The sequence below is a fragment of the Sceloporus occidentalis genome, unplaced genomic scaffold (genome assembly GCF_023333645.1).
Source record: "Sceloporus occidentalis isolate IW3139 unplaced genomic scaffold, rSceOcc1.0.p SCAF_6, whole genome shotgun sequence".
NCBI classification, from domain to species: domain Eukaryota; kingdom Metazoa; phylum Chordata; class Lepidosauria; order Squamata; family Phrynosomatidae; genus Sceloporus; species Sceloporus occidentalis.
In genome coordinates this window covers 69657570-69683470 of record NW_028316986.1, presented here as the reverse complement: position 1 = coordinate 69683470, position 25901 = coordinate 69657570, and the positions used below count along the sequence as shown (strand labels likewise).

Sequence of the window (25901 nt, the reverse complement as noted above, 5' to 3'; positions counted from 1 at the left end):
TAAGCAGTTAAAGCTACTGCTGATTCCTACATTCCACATTCCAGCCATCTGAATTTTCTTGCTTAAGATAATTTTTACTGTAAATGTTGCAGCTAAGACAATAAAGGTTTATTATTTTTCTGAAGATATTCAGGCAGCCAAATGTACAACCTAAATGCCTCAGAAGCATGCCCTAATATACATTGGGTATAGTGTATCTGATACATTTGATTGTGTATTCCTACATGTAAGTGGGTTGGACTGGATAGATCTTGTTGTAGCTTCCAACTCTATGATGTTATGATTTTACATATAATTTATATTGTTGAATGTTCCTTCTCCTTAGCTTTAACAATATGCCCATAAGCTATAAATATATTATCATTGTCACTAAAGGTTTGAGAACCCGTTTAGAATAAGGTCATAATCAATATCAACAAGTAAAACAGGAACAACTGAAATAAGGCTATGCGGCAATTGCTGACATTCAATTACATTTGAAAGAAATTTGAATATCTTGAGTTTTGGAGATGATTAAAGAGAGCATCCATGTAAACATTTTTCAAAAACTTTATTTATAGTCCAGTTAATTTATTTCAGAAAAAGTGTGATCCAGTGACTAATGCTGGGCTGGGGAAAAAGGGGGCTGAAGTTGTGCTTAGAATTTATATCACTTCTATCCTTTAGACTCACTTCCTCTTATCCAGTATTTTGATCCAAAGTTACCTCTGTATACAGTGGCCCTGCCAGTGACCACCAGCAACAAGTCAAGCAACTATAGGAAGAACACAGATTATCATCTCTAATTAATGTATGCACTTTATAATCAAAGCCAAGATCAAGAGGCTTAAGAATGCACTTTATTCCTTTTCAGACTGTGACTTTGGTATCTAAGGGGCAAAAATCATGAATTTTATATTTAGCATTGAAGTACCACATTGCACTCAAAATGAAAATGATTTTTTTTAAATTAATGATGAACCTTTATATAAGACTTCAACTGATATGTTAAATATGATTTCAATGATTATCTCACATCTGTCCTGTCAGCATGTTCTTGTTATAGGCTATGTGTATCCAGTAGGTGTCTAACTTTTTTTAAAAAAAATCTCTATCAGCAGCTTTGCAAAGCCTTTTTAATCTAAAGGGACTTTCTGGATTGTGGCCTTGTGTTTTACCACTATGCATAATACATTAAAGGGTTACAAAACTATGAAGGTTGATTTAGTATTATAATCTCCAGTTTTCCAGAAAAACCAGATCCCATTTCTCTCCCCATGCAAAGGTATGTCCACTTCTTCAGAATATGCCCTGCTTAAGTAACTTGAAGTCACTTTGCTGACAAAGCAAAAAGAACAGCCAAAAAAAGTAAAAGCATCAGTGTGTTACAAATAATACTGCAGGAGTTTAGTAAAGTGTTATACCAGACCAGTCTCTCAGTAAACCACACACACACACAAAAAAAAAAAAAAACTATGATCAAGTCATTTTAAGGAGCTGTTTCAAAACCACAAAAGAAAAGACGTTCAGAACTAAAGATGGATTGCTGTCTGTAGTTGAACCAATGAGCTCAAGCACAGCAGGGAGTCAACGCTGGGCACGAGGTGACTACAATATCCCAATGTGTCTGTAATCTTTAAAATAATGATATAGATTACAGAGGCAATTTTAAGAATTAGATAAATGCTGTGAATTCTATGTCCTCTGCACACGAATTAAGATGAGGAGCAACCCAACCCAACTCTGGCCTTTTGATATAATTTATCACTTTGAGACTGAAATTTATGTGGAGCCCTGATTTACTTGGGGCCCAGTGGCACAGGGAATTAATGTAAGAAATTGTTATGATCGTTACTTTGCTTTTCTCTAGCTGCCATTTGCTTTCATTTGAGTTTTCTGAACATTTAAATCAGAATATTATACATCACACAGCTCTCTAAATTAGTAAATATAACACATACCATTTCCCCCCTACCCAATTTCTTTTTCCACATGCAGAAGCATCTGGATTTTTGGCATATGAAGTAGCTTATATGCATAGCTAGTAATTCATAAAGATTCAATGGTTGAGGAAAAATGCTTTTCCAGTCTGATGTCCTTATCTTATGCAGTGGTGCAGCTAGGACTACACTATAGAATTGCTATCCAATTTTGGTATTTGTAACCCTGCCTGCCTCTCCACTTCCATTGACCATCCAGAGAACAGCAGATGATGGTAATGGCTCCTTTTCATCCTGGAGAGAAGTGATCAGTGGACCCCACTGATCACTTCTCTCCAGGATGAAAAGGAGCCATTACCATCATCTGGTAATGGTTCTGTCCTGGGCCCAGTGCTATTCAACATCTTTATCAATTACTTGGATGACAGAATTGGGAGCATACTTATCAAATATGCAGATGACACCAAATTAGGAGGAGTAGCTAATACCCCAGAGGACATGATCAAAATTTAAAATGACCTGAATAGACTAGAAAGTTGGGCCACAGCTAACAAAATGAACTTCAACAGGGAGAAATGTAAGGTACTGCACTTAGGGTGGAAAAATAAAATGCACAGATATAGGATGGGGGATACCTGGCTGAACGAAACTACGTGTGAAAGGAATCTGGGGGTCCAAATAGACCTCAAGTTGAACATGAGTCAACAGTGTGATGCGGCAGCTAACAAGGCCAATGGGATTTTAGGCTGCATCAATAGAAGTATAGTGTCTAGATCAAGGGAAGTAATAGTGCCACTATATTCTGCTCTGGTCAGGCCCCACCTGGAATATTGCGTCCAATTCTGGGCACCACAATTTAAAAAGGATGTTGAAAAACTGGAGCGTGTCCAAAGGAGGGCGACTAAAATGGTGAAGGGTCTGGAAACCATGTCCTATGAGGAACGACTTAGGGAGCTGGGGATGTTTAGCCTGGAGAATAGAAGGTTAAGAGGTGATATGATAGCCCTGTTTAAATATTTGAAGTGATGTCATATTGAGGATGGAGCTAGCTTGTTTTCTGCTGCTCCAGAGACTAGGACCCGGAGGAATGGATGCAAGCTACAGGAAAAGAGCTTCCACCTCAACATTAGAAAGAACTTCCTGACAGTAAGGGCTGTTCGACAGTGGAACACACTCCCTCGGAGTGTAGTGGAATCTCCCTTCTTGGAGGTCTTTAAGCAGAGGCTGGATGGCCATTTGTCGGGCATGCTTTGACTGAGAGTTCCTGCATAGCAGGGGATTGGATTGGATGGCCCTTGTGGTCTCTTCCAACTCTATGATTCTATGATAAGAAACCTGTTGAGCCTGCTGTGCTTTACAATAAGCTTACCAAACCTACCAACTTATTCCAATGAGAGAGAGTTGTAAAACCCTCCACTGTACAGATAAATTACATTGACAAGACATGGAAGCAAGAAGCTCAAGGCTATCTAAAATACCTAGTAGTGGAAGGTGGGCAAGTGTGGAACATCAGTGACACGCATTTTAAAAATAATCATACTTTTTCCATAACCATGTTACATACCATACAGTCCTAGATAATGTGTAGCTATAACAATTCTGGATGCACAGGGATGGAACCGGATGAGACATTAGCAGAGGTATCCCTGGTTTTATTACAGGGTTAGGAGAAAGTGGTCAGAGAAGGACAAAGACCAGGCCAGAGAAAATTAACTCTCTTGTTGGATTATCCCAGAGTCTGGTTCCTGTATAGTAAGGCAGTTTATAAAGCATTGGGATAGAAAGGTAGCTGTACAGCAGGGACGTAGCCAGGATTTTGGGAAGGGGGGGTCCAGACTAAGTGCCACCATTATAATGGGGCTTGGGTGCGGTGGCGCGGCAGCACGCACCATTCATTTTATCTAACGGAAGGGGGGGTCCGGACCCCTTGGCTACGTCCCTGTGTACAGTTGTGTATCTAGTCCCCCAGGTGGAAATACTAAGCTTTGTCCACCACCAGGTCACAGAGCCATGCTCAGACTGTTGACATAAAGGAACACTGGATTTCACTCATCTACTATGTGGATGTTTCATTTCCTTGGTATCAGGGACCAAAGAGAGTCATTGTGGTATAGTAGTTTGAGTGTTGGATTAGGACACTGGGAGACAAGGGTTTGAATTCATGCTCAGCCACAAAGTGATCTTAGGAAAGTCACGTTTCTCAGCCACAGAGGAAGGCAAAGGCAAACCCCCTCTGAACAGTGAAATAGAAAAAGCCTTTACTGCCACTTCACAGGCCTTGTCTTTACTCCAGCTAGAAATGAGTTCCCTCAGTGAAGTTATCCTCCAAAACACAGCATTGCATGCCATGACAGCAGCATGAGGGAGGGCATATGTCATGCTGAGTGAAGGTTGATGCTTTTATGTTAACAGATCAGGAGCTGTGGTGAAGGCTAGGAAACAAATAAAAGACGCAGTCAGAATAATACACAAAATACAGGAAGATAGCAATAATATGTGGGGTATTTGGGGCTGGTTGGCTAGTATGGGATGGACTTCCACATTGTTCAAGTCAGTCATTTCAATAGTTGCAATAGCTTGGAGGGGGTGAAGTAGTAAAACAAAACAAAACAGGACAGAACCAACCTTCAGGTTAGATGCAGGTCCAGGGCAACATTTTGTCCATTCCTGATTTACAGGCATACTTAAGGCTAACAGGTCACAAAAGCTGACAGTGAATATTCACGAAATGTCAATAGTCAATGGCAACCTTCAAAGAAATGCCCATGGCCTCATGCATTTCCCAATGTGTAGTAACACCTAGTAGCATCTTGAGCATTTAGCTATATGCATAAATTTCTGTTAATTTCATATCCATGGATTCAGTGGAATACTTAAGTATCATTTTATAATTGAAACAGTAGTTCCAGTGTTTCACTCCTGAAAATATGTAAATATGTAATACATAACCATCCATGTCAGAAGCATCAGGGACAAGGAATACCTATGTGCCTATCAAATAAATAACAACAACCTATGTCTGGCTTAAACATTGTACTTGTCTACTGCAGGAAATTCACCATAATTACAAAAAAAAATTAAAGTGCAGAGCAACCCTTAGGGCCATTTCAGATATTACATTTCCTTGTTTGTTGCTGTGTGCCTTCAAGTCGTTTCCAACTTATGGCGACCCTAAGGCAAAGCTTTCATGGGGATCTCCTGCCAAGATTTGTTCAGAGGAGTTTATCATTGCCTACTCCTCTGGATGAGAGTATGTGACTTGCCCTACCTCATCTAGTGGGTTTCATGGCTGAGCTGGGTATCAAACCCTAGTCTCCAACACTCAAATCACTACACCACATGGGTCATTACATTTTCCTTACAGCTCACTAAATTTGTGTACAACAAATTTCTTTTTTTTTAATTTTTATTAATTTTGCATAATTATTATATACATTGTTACTATTAAATTATTTACTGTATTTATACACCAAACATATTGAAAGCAAAGAAAGGGAGGGGGGAGAAAGGGGGGAAAGGAAAAAAGAAGAAAAGAGTGAAAGAGGTAAAATTAAATAGAAAAAATAGTTATAATAATAATAAAAATGATAATAAAAAGAGGTGAGAAATGGGGGGGGGGGGGATATGAAAAGGAAAAAAACTTCCTTCCCAACTGAGTCTAGAGCTTCCTCTGTAATTATATACCTAATGTCTTAATTGCATCCATATAATATTTGAAATAATAGATCCCATCTTAAAATGTCCAATATTATAATCAAATTTTACCATTCTCTTCTCTAAATTGTTATTCTAAGATACTTAGTACAATCATCCTCTAAATCCCCAAATCATAAATTCACCCCATTCTTTGCTAATATAATTAACAACCTGTTCCCAACTTTGTATAAATGTTTTCAACTTGTTTTATTTAATAAGACATGTTAATTTATCCAAGTTAGCCAATTCTAATAATTTAACAATCCAATCTTGTATTGTTGGTATGGTTGTGTTTTTCCAGTTTTTAGCGTATTCTAGTCTTGCTGCTAATATCTTATAATATAACATTCTTTCTTTAGATTTATTTAAATTGTCTTCCATCATTGTCATTAAATATAGTTCCGGGGTCATTTGTAATTTTATATTAACAATTTACTCAATTTCTAAATGAATTAAACTCCAATATTTCTTCACTTTTCTGCCTTTCTCCTCAGAACATTTCCAACACAAGGGATTCATATATACATACATTTCTGACAACTTTGTCGGTGTCATATACCACCTGTAATGCATTTTTAATATGTTTTCTCTTATGTTTTGTGCCAGAGAGATTTTAATTGTTTTTTTTTTCAAACTTTTTCCCACTTGTTTAATCCAATAGTATGTCCAATATTTTGGGTCCATTGAACCATTGAATGCTTAACTAGTTCTCCCTCTCCTATTATATACACCAGGGGTAGGCAACCCTTTTGAGCCGGGGGCCGGGTTGATGTCCCTCAGACAACTGGGGGGCCGAAGCCAAAAAATAAATAATTATTTTTTTAAAAAATTAAATAAATAAATAAACCGAGACAAATGTAGGACAAAATTTTCAAATGGAGGGCACTTTTTAAATAAAAAATGGAGGACACGCAAAAAAATTTGCTGATTTTTAAAAAAATGTTAAGATAAATGCATGTTTCTGAGGCTTCTATAGACAACTGCCCCACCATGCCCCTCGCGCGAGACGCCAAAGGCCCCGGCGGCAATCGGCGGCAGGACCGGGCTGGGGCCGGTCCCAAGACCTCGCCGGGCCACATCCGGCCCGTGGGCCGCAGGTTGCCTACCCCTGATATACACCACTGTAAGCAAAGTGAGGCTTCTGGTTCACATGCCCCTCCAGGTCATTTTTGTGGCTCCCAGGCCCACCCCAGCAGTCAAAAATATTTCATGCAAATGTTGTTTTGTTCCAGAAGGCCCCCAAACACACTCTAGAGGATGGGCATGGCATTTCTACCACATTTGGAAGCTCCTGAGCTAAGGGCTTTCTAAGGAACAAAAATAGCTTTGCAATGTTTTCCAAATTGTTGCAACCAAACATTCCAAAACATCCATTAGGGACATGGGGCAAATTTTCATCACAATTAAGCCCACAAGGAGTCTCTTTTGAAATCCAAAACATGGTGAAAATGCCCCCCACGTAGATTTGGCCTGGAGTGGACAAAAACTAGTTTTGGGTTTGTTTTTTTCGTGATGGAAGCAAGTGGAACTCCCCAAGGTCTTCTAGGGGACTAATGTGCTCACCTAGCTTTCCAGTTGCTCACCTCTGATACACAGAAAATACTCATTTTGCTAGGAAACTTGCAATATCATGAAAGTGAGGATACATTCATAATTTCCATACACTGAGGATGTTGCTGTGTTCTTAGCTGCATAGAAAACACATATTCTGAAGTGACCATATGAGGAAAGGTTGAAAAGGACATGAGGATGGATATTTCCCTCCAACATTTTGCCACAGGAAGATGTGGTTCTGCAATGTGCCTTTTCCATGCCATATTTGTCACACTGTTTTAAACTTGAAAATTCTAATGCATACCAGTAATATAGAAGGGTTAGAGGTATTAGGGAAAATCTGCAGAAAACTGCTATTTGGATTGACTCCCTGCAATGTGACAGATTATGTAACTTTTAATGGTTAAGAGAACGATCTAGTTTCATGTCATTAAAATAAAAAATAAAGTCTAAAATAATAGCTTAATTGGCTTTTGAAAACATCTTTAAAATTTTGATTTATGGATGAACAAAAATATCTGAAACCACAAGAAGTGTTTTGCAGTACTGAAATGTAGAATGTGGAACTTATTCAGACTAAATTTGGGGAGCATTTCCCCCCTTCTGACTACAGCATAACAAGCTTTATCCAAGAGTGGATTTTATAGTGGTTGTGTAAATATTAATAGAAAATCAGCATTAAAATGGAACTGCTGACAGATTATTTTTTATAATAATTATGTTATTTTAGCTCTAATGATGCCAGTCCAATATAAGAAAAATATTTTAACCAATACTGTGACCTAAGCATGAATACTTGGAAACAGGATTACTGTATATACTCAACTATAAGTGAACCTCATGTATAAGTCGAGGGCAGGTTTTGAGGCTAAAATTGTGAATTTTGACATGGCCTATGGCTAAAGCAAGAATAAAACCTAGGGGATGTAACAAAGAATCTAAATGAAGAAGCAAAGGAAAACAATGCCAAAGAACTTTAAAAATTCCAGTAGGCCTAACTGTTTGAGCTCACCCTAAAGGCTGGATGGATAAGAGAAGAGTGATGTCAGTGCTTCCAGGACAGATTACATTCTTGCCCTTCATTGGGGAATGGTTCCTTTTTAAACAAGAATTAAAGTACAGTACTTAATGTTCAGGGAAAATTTGCTTTTGCCTTCCTCTGAGGCTAAGAAAGTGTGACCTGCCCAAGGCAACCTGATGAGTTTCCATGACTGAGCAGGGATTCAAACCCTGGTCTACAGCAGCATAATCCAATGCTCAAAAGTCTATGTCCCAAAACCCATGTGCCCAAAGAAGCAGATTCTGGCCACTTTGAGGTGTGGCATTTACATGACTACACCCCCAAAGCAGCTGGAAGCCACTCTGAGGCCATGAGCCAGTCTTTTGGACCAGATGAAAAATGAGTGGAAATAATCCAGTTCCTGGTGGCTGCTGGCCTGGGAATGAGGCAGCCCACTTTGGAAATGGCTTGTGCGATCACCGTGGCCGAGGCCCGATTGTGGCTGGAGCAGCCAGGTATTGGCTGTGTGCTTCGCCCCTATGTCACACTAGTTCTTGCTGATGATAATACTGTGCCACATGCTTATCTGCACACACTTAAATTGGATTTTTGGATTTCAACGAACATTTATCAAAAACAAACCTGACTTAATCAAGCACCTTAATTGTTTTAGTTCCAGCTAGGATACATTTTCTTGAATCAATGGAATGTACTCCCTAAGTTCCCATTGATTTAATGGGTCTACTCTAGCTGGGACTACTGTATATACATGTCAATAAATCAACAAATTTAAGCCCAAAAATGGGCTCCAGAATCCTAGGTAGACTTATATATGGGTCAATACAGTAATACTCCTCCATAAATCTTGGGAAAGGGTGGAGAGAGAGAAGAGAAATCGGAGGTCTGTGGCCTCCTTTTTGCAAGGCATCAGTCTTGGGGAAAGTTGTGGGGAAAGGAGGGAAATTGGAGGTCTGTGTCTCCACATTTGCAAGCCATCAGCTTTGGGGAAAGTTGTGGGGAAAAGAGGGAAATTGGAGGTCTGTGTCCCCGCTTTGGCAAGCCATCAGCCTTGGGGAAAGTTGTGGGGAAAGGAGGTAAATCAGAGGTCTCTGTCCCCCTTTTTGCAAGCCAGCAGCCTTGGGGAAGGTTGTGGGAAAGGGAGAAAAATCAGAGGTTTGTGTCCCCCCTTTTTTTGCAAGCCATTAATCTTGGGGAAGGTTATTGGGAAGGGAGGGAAATTGGAGGTTTGTGTCCACATTTTGCATGCCCAGACTGTGACCCTTGGGAGAGGTCCAGATGGGGAGAAGGAGGGAGTGATGTTTTTCCCCTCCATTTAGATCCTTTGTTACATGCCCGTGAGTTTGACCCACGACTTAACCACAGGTCATATCAAAATCCATGATTCCCCCCCCACCCCCCAATCCGCCCTCAACTTATATTTGGGGTTGACTTACACATAAGTATATATGGTAATTGGATTTAGGCCATGATATTCAAGATTAAAAATAAGGGAGTATATGTGGAAATTATTATGTTTTCCATGTATCTCTTGTTTTGGAGTAGGTGTGCAGGCAAAACATTTGACAAAGCAGATATTCATCATCCGAACATCATTAAGACCTTAAATGTGTGTAATAGGATTTTAGCATTCACATTCTTTTTCAAATGTCTATCCTCATGAAACCAAAAATGCCATCCACATATGAAAAGCAGATATCAGCCTGCTTTGGTGGGAAAAGAGTCCCTGATATTTTCACATTTTCAGAAATATGTATAAAAATGGTTTACAAAAAAATATCCTAAGTTTGGGAAGTGGGGGGATGGAAAAGCAGACTCAGGAGGACTACACATGCACCAAAATCTAAGAATGCTGACTGGATGTTTGGAGGAGGGAAAGTTTCAAAAAGGCTGATAAGAAATGTGAAAAAAGGTTTGGTCAGCTAACTGAAAACCTGAACAGGAACACTCTACACTGCAAATTTTCTTCCAGATCTCACTTGTTCAGTGAGGTCAGTGTTCAGTGTCAGTACTCCAACTCACAATACCCTCACTATACAGTCTTTTCTGCTGAACAATGGTATTACTTCTGTCTGTGATACAATGCATCTGCTGAACATACCAAAGAATTATGTAAATTGAGAAGCAGAAGTTGACGCTTCCTTATACAATGGCTAAACAAAGTATAATGCACAAACTTTATGAGGCCCAAGGCCATTTTTGTGGCCTCCAAGGGTCCTTGTCCTCATTTCACATGGGAAAACCTCTTAAGGACACATTCTCAGGGCTCCTTGCCCCTTTAGGTCCTTAGCAACCTTCTTTTACCCTTTATTGAAATCATAAAAGGATGAGACCTGTTCAGACAACTTCCTGTTTTGAAGACAGGCTTGTATAGGTCAAAGGCAGGCCTCTAGAGGCCTAGTAAAGATGAGAGTACCCCCAAAACAGGGCAGAGTGGCCAGTTGCTTGGGGGATGGCACTACTGGCTATTTTGCAATAAAATAAATCCCCTTCCAATGTTGGGGAATGGAGTGAGGGAAGTGAGGCTCTCCAGGGTCCATAGGGCACAATACTGTCCCAGCATTAGCAGTTGCCCACCCCTGCCTCTCTTTCTGTGTGTGTGTGTGTGTGTGTGTGTGTGTTTAAGTCAGCTGTTGATTTATGGCAATCCTGTGAATTTCATAAGGTTTTCTTAGGCACAGAATAATCAGAGGTGATTTTTCCCAGTTCTTTCCTCTGAAATATAGCCAAACATACCTGGTATTCATTGGCAGCCTCTCATTCAAGTATGAAGTGGGGCTGACCTTACTTAGGTATCAAGAGTAGACAGTATCTGGTGCCTTTACTTTTACATCCATTGTATCAGGTGTGCCAACTTTTAATATTTCCAACACAGGTAGAATCATTCTAAATATGAATCTTTTCCTCCTAGCAAAAAATTGAGGTATAACAGCAATCACAAGATCATTTTCCTTAATGTGCTTTTGAGGTCATTTGTACTTATAATGGAAATGTTAATATTAATAAAAGATTAATGAATCTCATGCCTACCTTATTTTGGCAAATTTGGTGAACTGATCTAGAATGAACATCTGTTATTACTGCTGCGCTACAGCCAGTATTGAGGTCAAACACTTCTAGTGCTCGGTTACTACCAGCTGCCAGAACAATATCTGTGATATCTGCAAGTTAAAGTTCTGTCAAAGCAACTGTGCAATTGCTATGACAAAAATAAACATTTTCAAACTTGTTCATAAATACATATTTTAGCATATAAAGAAACATATACCACATTCAAATAACCTGAATTAGGGGCATAAAACTTTACTGAAATATTTTCTTAATTTGTCTTAATAGTCATGTTCTAACTAAACCATCAACAGACAAACATATTGTTTAGCACTAGTGCATCCAATGAAATCATTTTTCTAGGCAAAAGGATGAACTATCAAGCCTGTAACAATATGTCATACTCTCAGTCTATGGCATTTCTTTTCTTATCTTTATATACAAGGAAACAGGCATTTGGTGGGGAACACCACAGCTAGCACTATGTAAGCACATGCATGTTAAGTTCACAAGTGCCTTGATGACACCATCAGACCCTTCTTGGACCAAGGACCATGTACTCATTCAACCCTGTGCTTGCATGGGCTGGATAAAGCACCTTGCATTTCTACCTTTGGCTCCCAGTGCTCAAAGTTAATGGCTTGAAGACTCCACCACTATCTTTTTGCACAGAAAAATAGCCAGCAGTTTTGTCTAGTAAACCACCTCACTGGACCACCAGTTCAATATCATAGTGGTAGAAATAACAGATATATTTCTTGAAAAATATTTATTCAATAATTAATTAAATACATAAGCAAACAGACATACACACACATAACCCTCTCTAAACAACACATATTTAGAGAAATCATTAAAGTTTCAATTCTTTACCCCTCCCTTCTCCTAGTTAAAAAGACAAAAGAAGAAAAATAGAAAAAATAAGACTTCGCAGATATTCTCTAGTTGCTATCCTAATTAATAATCCTATTACCCTCTCTTAAGTACTATTATCATTGTTTAATCTACAGGGATATTATTATACAAGGATATTATTATTAAATTATTTTTATCGTTGTTCAATTTAAATATGTTCAATAATAATTTACGTTCCCTTTAGATACAACAAATATAAAGATGTTGTATTATAGTAATGCATATTCTCAGATTTAATTCACTAGTACTTTTGCATCACCAGCTGATTATTAAAGCTGATGGTATGGCTTCTTACTGTTATTTTATTATTATTTTACTCTAATCATTACAGTAAAGAATTATAGTTAATGATCTAACAGCAACTTTTTACAATCAAGTACTTCTTACTAAAAGGATGAACACAGGTAATAATTGATGGAAGGATACAAGAATAGAATTCATTTACGGCTGAAAGACTGGAAATTTCCACTGTAGATGCCATGGCAAATTTCTGTATTGATTTGCAAATGCTCTTACTTCTATATCTGCAGAAATAATATAAATGGCACCAGATAATAATAAAACATATCAGCAGTAGCTTGTTCTTACTCTTACAAATTCAGGAAAACATAGAACAAACATTAACATTCATAAATATCTCTATAGTGCTAGTTCAGCTTGATATTTCATTCTAATGTATATACTGAACTATGGTTCCACGCAAGCAGAGTTCTGCTAGCACAACATGTCATTTCTTCCTCTTTTCAGGTGGGAAAAACTGCCACCTAATGCTAGGAAATGTCCCAATGTGTTGCTAGGATGCAACTGGTTAATCATTGGGTGGTGACAGCAATTTGTTTTGAATAAAAGGTGGTCTCAAGGGCCTGTTTACAGACTGCCAAAATAAAGCTGCTTTGGGTCTCTTTGGAGGTATGCTATTTAAATGATGCATGGGTCCTAAGAGTCCGGAGGTCGCGCCAAAACCACACTCCATTCCTAAACACTGGAGTGCAGCTTTGGTGCAGCTTCCGGATTCTTAGGATGCATGCATCATTTAAACAGCATACCTCCAAAGAGACCCGAAGCAGCTTTATTTTGGCAGTCTGTAACAGGCCAAGGAGTCCCATTCAGCTCAGTAGAAGTGGAACGAGACCATAGAGAACCTTCACAACTCTTCAGAGAGTACCCTAACTATCCAGTGGGGAGATTTCCAGATACAAATGCACCCTTCAGCTAAAATAAAATTATAGCTGATGCAGGGGCCTAATTATATGGGACCTTATGCATTTTCCCTTTGAGTACAAGGGGCACACAAATTAGATAATGATGCCAATATGGTGAATGGCATGTTTTTGACCTTCACTGCAATCCTGATCTGAATACAGTTCCCATTCACTGCAATATAATTTTGTTCTTGTTGTTGTTTTTGCAGAATAAGGTCCAGGGATGAGGCCCCCACTGCTAAACCACAGTAGGTACAAGCTCCAAAAACCAATTCTGCTAGAGAGTCCTGATATGGATTAGGTTCCCTTATGTAATTCCAGCTAGGATAAATTTTCTTGAATCAATGGAATGTACTCCCTAAGTTCCCATTGATTTAATGGGTCTACTCTAGCTGGGACTACCATATATACTTGTAGATAAGTTGAAAATTTTAAGCCCAAAAATGGGCTCCAAAATTCTAGGTAGACTGATATATGGGTCAGTACAGTAATCTCCATGAATCTTGGGAAAGGTGTGTATAAGGGAGGGAGAAGAGATAGAAGAGAAATCAGAGTTCTGTGTCCTCCTTTTTGCAAGCCATCAGCCTTGGGGAAAGTTGTGGGGAAAGGAGGGAAATTAGAGGTCTGTGTCCCCACTTTTGCAAGCCATCAGCCTTGGGCAAAGTTGTGGGGAAAGGAGGGAAATCGGAGGTCTGTGTCCCCGCTTTTGCAAGCCATCAGCCTTGAGCAAAGTTGTGGGGAAAGGAGGGAAATCGGAGGTCTGTGTCCCCGCTTTTGCAAGCCATCAGCCTTGGGGAAAGTTGTTGGGAAAGGAGGGAAATCAGAGGCGTCTGTCCCCCTTTTTGCAAGCCTTGGGGAAGGTTGTAGGGAAGGGAGAAAAACTGGAGGTTTGTGTCCCCCTTTTTTGCAAGCCATCAACCTTGGGAAGGTTATTGGGAAGGGTGGAAAATTGGAGGTTTGTGTCCACATTTTGCATGCCCAGACTGTGACCCTTGGGAGAGGTCCAGATGGAGAGGAGAAAGGAGAGAAGTGATTTTTTTAGCAATTTTATGGTGGGAAGGGGCAGATATGTACCTAAATGGCAGAACTTTACTGCTTTCCAATGGAGAGAGAGAAGCAGCAACTAAACAATCTAGGCGGTGTCACAGTATTTTTCTAATTAAGGGATTTATCACATTTCTTATGTTTCTCTGTGGAATTCGACAGAGGCTTTTCTATTCAAACATTTTCCCCCAAACATGACACACCAGGAAAAAAAGTGAACAATGAAGAGAAATGAGAGGGCAGAACAGTGGTCCATAAAAAAAGAAGAAATCACAGAAGGGTGGTATGAAGAAAGCCACAAACAAATGTCAAGGCAAATTGAACTTCTTTTCTTTTAAAAATCAAATATGATATCAGAGTAATTTGTGGATGTTGTAATTTTCCCACTACAGCTTATATTGACATTTTTCGCATTCAATACTGAATGAAATCCATAACAATTAATATTATTCTCCTGTTTTCTAAGAATATCAAACCAATTTAAACATGTTGAATTTGCACATATTGCAATGGAAATATTAAACACTTAGAATCATAGAATCAATCAGTTGGAAGAGACCACAAGGGCCATCCAGTCCAACCCCCTTGCCATGCAGGAACTCTCAGTCAAAGCATCCCCGGCAGATAGCCATCCAGCCTCTGTTTAAAGACCTCCAAAGAAGTAGAGTCCACCACTCCCCAAGGGAGTATGTTCCTCCTTACTGTCAGGAGGTTCCCCCTAATGTTTAAGTGGAATCTCTTTTCCTGTAGCTTGCATCCATTGTTCCGGGTCCTATTCTCTGGAGCTGCAAAAAAGAAGCTTGCTCCATCCTCTATATGACATCCCTTCAAATATTTAAACAGGGTTATCATATCACCTCTTAATATTTTTTTCTCCAGGCTAAATATACCCAGTTGCCTAAGTCGCGCATGGTCACCATTTTAGTCGCCTTCTTTTGGATATGCTTTAGCTTCTCAACATCCTTTTTGAATTGTGGGGCCCAGAACTGGACACAGTATTCCAGGTGAGGCCTGACCAAAGCAGGATAAAGTGGCACTATTACTTCCCTTGATCTAGACACAATGGGTCGATACAGATGGGCGCCTCCATGGTGTCCATTTTTGCCTCTCATCGGCACCCTGCCAACCCCACAGCGCGGCATCAATGCACACTCTAAAAAGAAGCTGCCACAATGGGGCTAGCACGCATTGATGACACCGCTTCTGTTTGGGTGCATGGATGTCCGTGTGTCGTTGCGTGCCCCATGTGGGCAGGGCGCCGGCAAGATGGCTTCACTGGAAGAGATGGGCACATATGGACGCTCAACCCTCCGAAGCCCTAAAATCAGCCCCATGACAGAGCTTTTGGCCGTCTGTATTGGGCCTATATTTCTATTGATGTAGCCTAAACTAAGAAGCTTATCACATGAGGCTAATAAAGTGCAATTACAGTAGGATAACATTGTGTTTGGCAAATGAACAATTGCTTTCCAGTATGAAATATAAAGCAGCAACAGCAGAGACCAAAGTCATGTGATAAGTACCTGACAAATTGTTATTATCCTACCATAATTGTTCTTTACTAGCTTCAAGTGATAAACTACTAAACCTCTTCATTTGAAATCAAGGGGATTTATTGTTGTTGTTGCTGCTGCTCCTATTGGCATTATTATATTTGTATCCCACTCTTTTCCCAGAACTGGGACACATAGCGGTTAAAACTGCTTCACTTTAAGATCCCAAATGAATAAGGTGTATGTGTTTCCTTAGTCTTCTCTGTATTAAGAGTCATCCAGTCAATAATGGATCTATACCCTGATGAAATGGTTTTAACTACTAACTGATTTAACTGAAAAAAATCCAGGAGTATCGACCAATTTAATTTTAGTTGTGTTGTTATCTGTATTTTACCTGACTAATCTATTATGTATTTATTTTATATGCTGTAATTCTCCCAGAGTGAGACCCAAGGTGGCTCACAGATAAAATTTATTAAAAATTTATAATACAATTGTAAACAAGTAAAATAATTCCTGTTTTAACAGTATAAATTTACATTTAAATACAAAAATGTATAACAACAAACTAATTAATTACATTTCCGTAAATATACATAGTTCCTGAACCTAAATATAAGAACCTTTTTGAAATACTGAAGAAAATGTGAGATATTTTCATTTATCAAATTATAAAATAACATTTATTGACAGGGGACAATAATTTATTCCCAGATATATTAATAAAGCAATATCAAAATCAAACTAATATAAAAGATAAGTGTTCTCCTATTTCCCAAATCTAACTTAAAATTCTCCTAACTTAAATCTTAAATTTCCTTTCATAATTAAAACTGCACCCCACCAGTCAATGAAAAATTAAATTAAACTGCTTAAGACTGAACTTGTACACTATTCTTACATTATTTTCTCTCTGGTAGTTTTTTTAGATGTTTTATAGGATTTAAAGAATATTTTGTGTTTGTACAATTGTAACATTTATATCCAATAATGTCATTCTGCTTGTGCAAAGCTTCTCCTCATTACAACTCATTACATCATTGTGCTAGATATTAGCTTGCACTAGTTGATCCAGAATGCTTATACAATTACTAGCAGAGCCACTATGCCTCTTCAGCTTCTTCTACTACCATTTATTCTGACACAACCCTGTTTGTTGTTGTTGTTGTGTGCCTTCAAGTTGTTTTACCTACCGTTTAATCTCGTCTTTGCTGGTGTCAAGGTAGTACCTTAACAAGTAAAACTCTGCTCCACAAGACAGCAGTATATATGTATCTATATAATAAAACTGGGCTGATCTGATAGGTTTATGAAAATATTCCTTTCCCTGAAATAAAAATAAATAATTAACACTATATATTGTAAAAAATTCAGATAAAAAACTATAGATTTTTATTTACAGAATGCTTTATTCTTAACATGTTATCTGCTATGATTTGTCCAAGTAAATATAATTTTTCATAATTACAAATCTTCATTACTTTATGATATAACTACTACCAAAAATAACAGCAGAACAGAGTAGTAATTGTCCCACTCCTTGCAACTGCCTACTTGACATTAAAATCACCTCCAGGAAAATTACAGGACCCTCTGGAGTAGATCTGGGGAAAATGTGACAGGTTGCAGGGGTAAGAACATCTTGCTAAGTGAATAAATTTCTCCCACAACACAGGCTTTCACCAGGAGTAGCTGATCTCACTATAACTACCAACACACTCCTGATTTCCAGATCTAAAGTCTTTGACTCTGTAATCATTCTTTTCAACAACCTCTTGAGGAAGTTACAAGAAGTGTTCAAAATGCCTACATTTTGAGTTATGAGAGAAAATTGGTCTGTGGTCTGAAGTTCCTTGGTTTTTATGATATAGTTCCAACCATGATCTTTTGCTTTAAATCAATGGCTTTTGCATTTGAGCAATTTCCCTCCTTTCTGAAATGTAGAAATACATAAGAGAACAACAATGGCTATAGTGGTGGAACAGAAAGTTGCTACAGGAAAAGAAGCTGCTACTGCAATATAAATCTGCCTCTTAAAGAAAAGGTCCTGCATATTACACGATGCTAATTATAATTAACCCCCGAGAAACAGATGCTAGGATCAGGAGTGTTTCTCCCAAAGGTATTTGGGGTGGGTAGGGGAGAGCAGAAAACAACAATTTTTACCCCATAATTGCCATTCTACACTTTGTTAAAAAGCACAGGTAGAGTCTTTAAAGCTTTTAGAAGTTAGCAGGACTGAGGCCCTAAGCAGAGGGGCAGGATAGGATTGGCCAAGAATGGGCCAAGTAGGATAGCATGGGCCAATTAGCTTACACTTTGTAAACTGCTTACTAGATTGGTAAGCAGTCCAGAAATGTACTTGCTATTGCTACTACAATACTATCAACCTACTGTACTGCTGGATCCTACCTTTTGCAATTGTTCTGTTCTGGATCAGTTCCCAGGCCAGCATAGTGATGTGTTTACATACCTGCTCACCCCTGCATCAAGGACGCACTACCGCTGCATGCCCCGTACCTGCCTCTGCCATTGTGTCTGCTGAGAATACACCATCACAGCCTAAAATGGCAGAAACAGAACTCATAGCTACACCCACATGCCCATACACCCCCATTCGATGTCACAGGCCATAACAGGGGTCTTCTCAGCAGATGCAGTGGCAACAGCAGGTATGGGGTGCATTTGGCTATCCAGTCTTCCAATTGTCACTGTGGAGTTTCTTTTTTTAGACGAAGATTAAGGCCCCTTTGGGCCGGGATCAAGCAGAATCCACACCCCAGTCTGCCTGATCTGCCAGAACTAATGGCCTGCACCAGGGGTAGGCAACCTTTTTGAGCCGGGGGCCGGGTTGCTGTCCCTCAGACAACTGGGGGGCCGAAGCCAGAAAAATAATTAAATAATTTAAAAAAAAATAAATATATAAATAAACCAGGACAAATGTAGGACAAAATTTTCAAATGGAAGACATTTTTTTTAAAAAAATGGAGGACACATGAAAAAATTTGCTGATTTTTTAAAAAATGTTAATATAAATGCATGTTTCTGAGGCTTCTATAGACAATTGCCCCCCAAAGGCCCCGGCGGCAATCGGCGGCAGGACTGGGCTGGGGCCGGTCCCAAGGCCTTGCCGGGCCACATCCGGCCCGCGGGCCGCAGGTTGCCTACCCCTGGCCTGCACTGTCCAGACAAAACAATGTGAGACCGGGGGAGCAGGGGCCTTTTGACCTGTGTGTACAGGCCCTGAGAGGTAAAACTGCACCACTGATGAATAACAGCAATATATAAATGGTGCACCAAGAGGAAAAAGCAGCACTCAATATAACATGTCATGAATCATAATTATACAAATAAATTTTCTATAGAACTGCTTCTTTAGTATTTTCATTGGATGAATGGGGGCTTCTCCAATGTGACACACTGAATTTTTGTTTATTGTCATCTCCTATTTTTCTTTACACCTCTGATTACTGACTCATTGACCTGAAAGGTTGTTTTCAGGATGGTAAAAAGAGACATGATATTTCCAGTGTCAGCTCATGTATGTGGTGGCTAGCAAGTTTTCTTGCCAGACATCATGCCTTCCACAACCTTCATTTGCTTCTGGGCTACTATTTCCAGATAGTATACTCTTAGGGCACTGAACAAGGTCCACATATCTGTTATTGTTGATCCCTAGTCTACATATAATTTTAATGTGACCTGATGTCATTCTAACTTTATCTTTAAATTTCTGCTGCTAATTGCCTATTTAAGATGAGGGAGGAGAATTGTTTAACTGGTTGGCAATCCAGGAAAATAAAAATTGAGGAGAGAGGGGTTGGTAATGGGTATTATTTCTGAAATGCATATAATCAGCATGATTTGGAGTCCAAGCAGCATACGAAATACCAAATTTGCATAAACTATTTATTACCAGACATAAAGCAGGTTCTGCACTGCTGACTGACCAGATCCTTAATGTTCGGTCTTCAGAAGATGAAACAAGCCAGTGGTTATCATGGCTCCAGCCAACTGAGTTAACTGCACCATCATGCCCTAACAAATAAAGAAAATACATTTTTCAAAATAAATTTTTGGAAAATATGTTTGTCATAAATCACCAATGAATTATAAAATATTTTTACCCCAAAGTATCACTGTTTATTTTACTTTAAAACAAAACAAAACAAAGTACATATATGTGTGTGTGCACATGGACATAATGAAGCTCTATAGGCTTAAATTAGAATTTGAATACAGTACTAATCTATTTCATACACCCAAAAAGATTTACACAGATTTCTTGTTATAAAAATATAGAAGAAATTAGACTTGTAATTAACTCATAAAAATAAGGTTTTTACAGGCAAATTTGAGTCTGTAACTAAATTGGAGTTAACTGGAGTAATCAAAAGTAAATATTTAACAGAGAAAAAAACTGATATTATGGCTAGTTTTCAGAAACTTGCACATTTTTCCAAAGTGAAAATTAATAATCTTCAAATATTTAAAGGTCTTATGCTGTCCCCTAGTGTACATCACTAACATTTACTTTGCAATTTATTTAATTTGTAGATAAGATTCTCCATTTTAGTCACAACCATTTTCTAAAACCTAAGAATAAATGGTATAAAACTGTTCAGTGCATAATAAAGTTAACCATATATCCCTGTATACACTACTGTGAATGTTCAGGGTGTGAATTTGAGTGTGAATTTACCACTGTGCTAGGTTTTCTATTGAATGCTGCCAGTCAGCTTTACTTTCCTAAGAATGTACCAGGAGTAATTTCATTTTAGGATGTTTGTGGCTACTTTTCTGGGAGTCACGACTTTGCACAGGATGACCTGAACAATAAATTGTTTTATGGCATGTGCGGAGGGGGGAATAGTAACTCTTGAAAGAAAGCTACTGAGAGAAGTACCGCTGTTGCACCACTGACTCCCTTCCTGTGGAAAACAGTTCCCACCCACGCACGCACCAGCCAAACTGGAAATATTATGCTGCCTTGGCTCTGGGAAGACCCTTTCATACTCTTTTAGTGATCCCATCTCTACCTCTTCTCCCTGCTACCAAACATATCCTGAAGTCAAAAGCAGGAAAATCTGATCTTTTAGATTGTCTTTAGCAGAGAAAGCAAAATCTTGCTGGCATTCTTGTACTAAAGAGAAAATTAGGCAAATTCGGCTGCTTTCAACGGATTATCTGGACCCATTTCAAACCGGCTTTCGGGCGGGCTATGGAGTTGAGACTGCCATGGTCGCCTTAGTTGATGATCTCCATCTGGGCATGGACAGGGGGAGCGTGTCCCTGTTAATGCTCTTGGACATCTCAGCGGCCTTCGATACCATCGACCATGGTATCCTTCTGGATTGCCTGAGGGAGTTGGGTATCGGAGGCTCTGCTTTGCAGTGGTTCCGTTCCTACCTCTCGGGTAGATTCCAGATGGTGGAGCTGGGGGACTGTCGCTCCGATAGGAGGGCCCTTACATCTGGGGTCCTTCAGGGAGCAATTTTATCCCCCATGCTATTTAACATTTACATGAAGCCGCTGGGAGAGATCATCCGGAGACACAGGGTGCGGTGTTATCAGTACGCTGATGACACCCAAATATGTTTCTCTGTGTCTCCAACTGACGTAGTGACTAAGGATGGCATCTCTCCTCTAAATGCTTGCTTGGAGTCAGTAATGGGCTGGATGAGGGAAAACAGACTCAGCCTGAATCCAAAGAAAATGGAAGTACTGGTGATAGGCTCTCCTGGCCTGGGTAAGGAAGTTTTTCCACCTGTCCTGAATGGGGTCACGCTCCCTGTGAAGGACTCTGTTCGCAGTCTGGGGGTGCTCCTGGACTCGTCGCTTCACCTTAGCTCTCAGGTGGATGCGACGGTCAAGAGCACTTGTTATTAGCTTCGGCTGATACGCCAGCTGCGTCCCTTCCTGGGCCGGGGGGACCTTGAAACCGTGGTACACGCTCTGGTAACCTCTCGATTGAATTTTTGTTACGCGCTTTACATGGGTCAACCCTTGTACCACACCCAGAAGCTTCAGTTAGTGCAGAATATGGCTGCTAGGCTGGTTACTGGATGCTCCAGGGCCTGCCATATAACACCAGTCCTGAAAGATCTTCATTGGCTGCCTATTCGCTTCCGGGCTGAATACAAGGTGTTGGTTATTACCTATAAAGCCCTAAATGGCTTGGGCCCAGGGTACTTGGAGGACCGCCTCTCCCCATACAATCCGCCCCGCACACTCAGATCGGGTGGGAAACATCTTTTAAGAATTCCAGATGCTCGGCTTAATTCATCTTGGAGGGCTTTTTCAGTCTCGGCCCCTCAGCTCTGGAACTCTCTCCCCCATGAGCTCTGTACAGTTACCACCCTTGATGGTTTTAAGAGGAACCTGAAGACCTTTTTATTCCGCCAGGCTTTTCCCCCATGAGCCTGTTGTTATCTTTCTTTTTCCCTGGCAATGTAATTGGTGGAATCCATCTATTCAGCCATTTGTATGGGGTTGTTTTGCATGGTATTAGCTGTTTTTAACTGTTAACTGTTTTATTATTTTACTGTAACATGATATTGTGTATGTTGGGGTATTTGGGTTATGTTGTTTTAATTGTTCTATTTACTTGCTGTACACGCTATGATCTTTGGAATAGTGGTATAGAAATAAATATTATTATTATTATTATTATTATTACTACTACCACTACTATTCAGGTGGAATTTCCCAGACAGAATTAATGCCACGCACACAGCAATGCAACAATCCATTACCTAGAAAAGGAGACATGCACATACCTCCCAGATGGAAATTCAGTCCTCTCAATTCATGTAAACATATCATGCTTTACAGGAAACCTTTCCTATATACACAGAACAGATGGAATGAGCCAATCTTTCCATCTCAATCTATTAATTTCCGCCTAATCTTGGTGATTCTTATCTTCCAAGATTCTTTCACTCTCCTGGTGTCAAGCTTCCTCTAGTAAATATAAATTCCTAGCTTGCGCAAAGAAGAATCATAGAATCATAGAGTTGGAAGAGACCACAAGTGCCATCCAGTCCAACCCCCTGTCATGCAGGAAATCTCAATCAAAGCATCCCAAACAGATGGCCATCCAGCCTCTGTTTGAAGACCTCCAAGGAGGGAGACTCCACCACACTCCGAGGGAGTTTGTTCCACTGTCGAACAGCCTTTACTATCAGGAAGTTCCTCCTAATGTTGAACTGTTATTATTATTTATTATTAACCTTTATTTATAAAGCGCTGTAAATTTACACAGCGCTGTACATACAATCTTTTAGTTAGATGGTTCCCTGCCGTCAGGCTTACAATCTAAAAAGACACGACACAAAAGGAGAAGGGAGTGCTGGTGGGGAATAGGATATGAATACACAACTAAAGCAATCCTTAGAGATGTTCTTCCAGTACCATCCAACCATTGTTTAAAAACATTCAAAGAAGAGTCCAACAACCTCTGAGAAAGTCTATTCTACTACTGAATAGCTGATACATTAAAGAAGTTCCTCCTAATATTTTGAAAAATCTTTTTTCTTCTGATTTGAATCTATTAGTTTATGTTCTAATCTTTAGAGCAGTGGTCCCCAAACTGTGCGCTTCAAGGGACCTCGGACTTCAGGTCCCAGAATCCCAGACTATTGGCCAACATGGGAGCTGACATTCAAAATCTCCTAAAGAACACAGCTTGGGGACCACTGCTCTAGAGCATCAGAAAACAAGCTCATTCCATCCCCTACCATCTCAGGTGTATGTCATACTGTTATTAAAATTGCTGCCTTGTTGCTTATAATCTTTTCCCGAAATGTTAGATTATGTAATCTTTATGACCAACTTTAAATTTTAAAAACATAATGTACAAACTATTACATTATTTGTACAAGTACAAATGTACTAGTACAAGAGAGGTGATGAATTGTTCCAAATGTTTTAGCTTACAACTCCCATCAACCCCATCCAGTATAGCCAATGATGAAATTACAGGTTGTAGTCCAAAGTGTTTGAGAGCCAAATATTCCCTATCTCTAAGCAAATATATATGAATTACATGTGAATTCTCCCTAGAAGCCACAATGACTGGAATCTCTTTTCCTGTATCTTGCATCCATTGTTCCAGGTCCTGTTCTCTGGAACAGCAGAAAACAAGCTTGCTCCCTCCTCAATATGACATCCCTACAAATATTTAAACGGGGCTATCATATCACCTCTTAATCTTCTGGGCAAGGCCTTCTGCTATGAAGTTTTAGACCTGCACTCACAGGAGGTTGTTTAATTCCAGCATGCACAACTGGAGAAGGATATGACAGTGAGCCAGAAGAAGCCAAGCACTCATGCTGGGAGGGGGATGCACATGTGGCAGTCAGCAGCACTACACAGCTCACAAAGCAAGCAAGCATGTGACCATATTAGAAACTTGCTGAAATGGACCAAGCACATCCTGACCCCAGCCTATATATAAAGTTACATAGCAAGTGTCTACTGTAAGGAAGTATTTGATAGAATCTCTTTGACCTCTTAAACCTTATGCAACTTTCCAGTTTTCAATATACACTGAATTGATATCAAAGCTAAAATTGTGTGTATATATTGTTTTTCATCACGAATGTAAGGACAAAGGGATGATTCAACTACTATATTGACATTTACCTGAAAAAACAGTTGGTGGTCCTGTGAGATTTGAATTGAATGCCAGCAGGGTGTTGTCAGCTAAACCACAAGCCAACAGATCTCCATCTCCTATAATTATTAGCATAGGAATTTAACAGAATCATGGTAACACATATACCAAAGCATTTTTTAAAACAGTGTATTTATATATACTGTATTTAAGGATGGATGGATGGATGGATGAATAAATAAATTTGGCGGGAAGGGGGAACATGTTAGTAGTTTAGTAGTCAAAGGGCTAGTAGTCCAAGGGTGGGGAAAATGTCAATGCCTTAAAACCGGCTTTGTTTTTAATAGAATCTCAAATTCCACAAAGCGTCAGAGGCAAAACACAAACATTTGGAATTAAATAATTCTGACCCCAGAAATGTATTTTGAGATATGAAAACTGAGTGAAGCCTATCCTCCTTCCATCTCTCTTCACTAAGAGGCCAACTCTACCATTTGGTAGATATGAGGTGGCTGCTGCAGGGAGTTAATTTGAGATAATATGGGAGAACATCAGATTACTAGGTATATTGCTATTGTATTTGTAGCAACAGCAATAGCAAGTACACTTCTATACCGCTTTTCAGTGCACTTAAGCACTTCCTAAGCGGTTTACAAAGTGTAAGCCCCCAACAATCTGGGTACTCATTTTAGGGTCCTCGGAAGGATGCAAGCCTGAGTTGAGCTTGAGCCCTTTCGCTGGGACTGAACTCGCAACCTTATGGTTTGTGAGTGAGTGGCTGCAGTACAGGCATTTAACCACTGTGCCACCAGGGCACCAGGGAGAGAAACTTGTGGATTTTTTCAGCATCAGGCATGAAAATAACTTTGCAGCTCTTGACTCTGATTAATGCTCATTCAATGAGAGGGGGATGCATCCTTTAAACAGAAAGCAACATGCCAAAATTCACTCCTGCTTATTCCAAACTCTCTTCATTTCAACAGTTTAGTTTAATTAGAAATAATTCTGTTGCTGCTTTTTTTCAACCATCAAGATACTCGAAGCTATCCTGAAAAATCACTCCAAGATCTACCTTTCACACTACACAGTTATAGCACTATGATTTCACTTTAACTGGATCATCCTAGGATATGGAAACCTGGGATTAGCCATTTACTCAGTCAGAGAGATCTAGTACCTTACCAAACTATAAATCCCAGAATTCCACAGGATGCAGACATGGCAATTCCAAGTGGAACTATAATTCCATCATTGTGTAGTGTGAAAGGGCCCTAGCACAAACTTATCTATCATCTGCCTACACCTACTTTAGTCTTGGAGACATAGGGGCGGGACAGACCGCCCGAAAAGGGTGGCCTGCCGGTGGTCTAGTTTCCTCTGGAGCGAAGCCAC

The 25901-nt window shown here is 39.6% G+C and overlaps 1 protein-coding gene across 1 annotated transcript in view; it reads right to left on the bottom strand.

Moving 5' to 3' along the window:
- Window positions 1-25901, bottom strand: part of WDR27 (WD repeat domain 27) — a 118172-nt gene that overhangs the window by 56337 nt on the left and 35934 nt on the right. Inside the window, exons 18-22 of the mRNA XM_089529977.1 lie at window positions 24539-24628; window positions 19809-19930; window positions 17086-17219; window positions 12577-12674; window positions 11218-11339 (exon numbers count right to left, since the gene is read on the bottom strand). Coding sequence (XP_089386103.1) covers window positions 11218-11339; window positions 12577-12674; window positions 17086-17219; window positions 19809-19930; window positions 24539-24628 — 566 coding nt within the window. The remainder of the gene's footprint in view (window positions 1-11217; window positions 11340-12576; window positions 12675-17085; window positions 17220-19808; window positions 19931-24538; window positions 24629-25901) is intronic.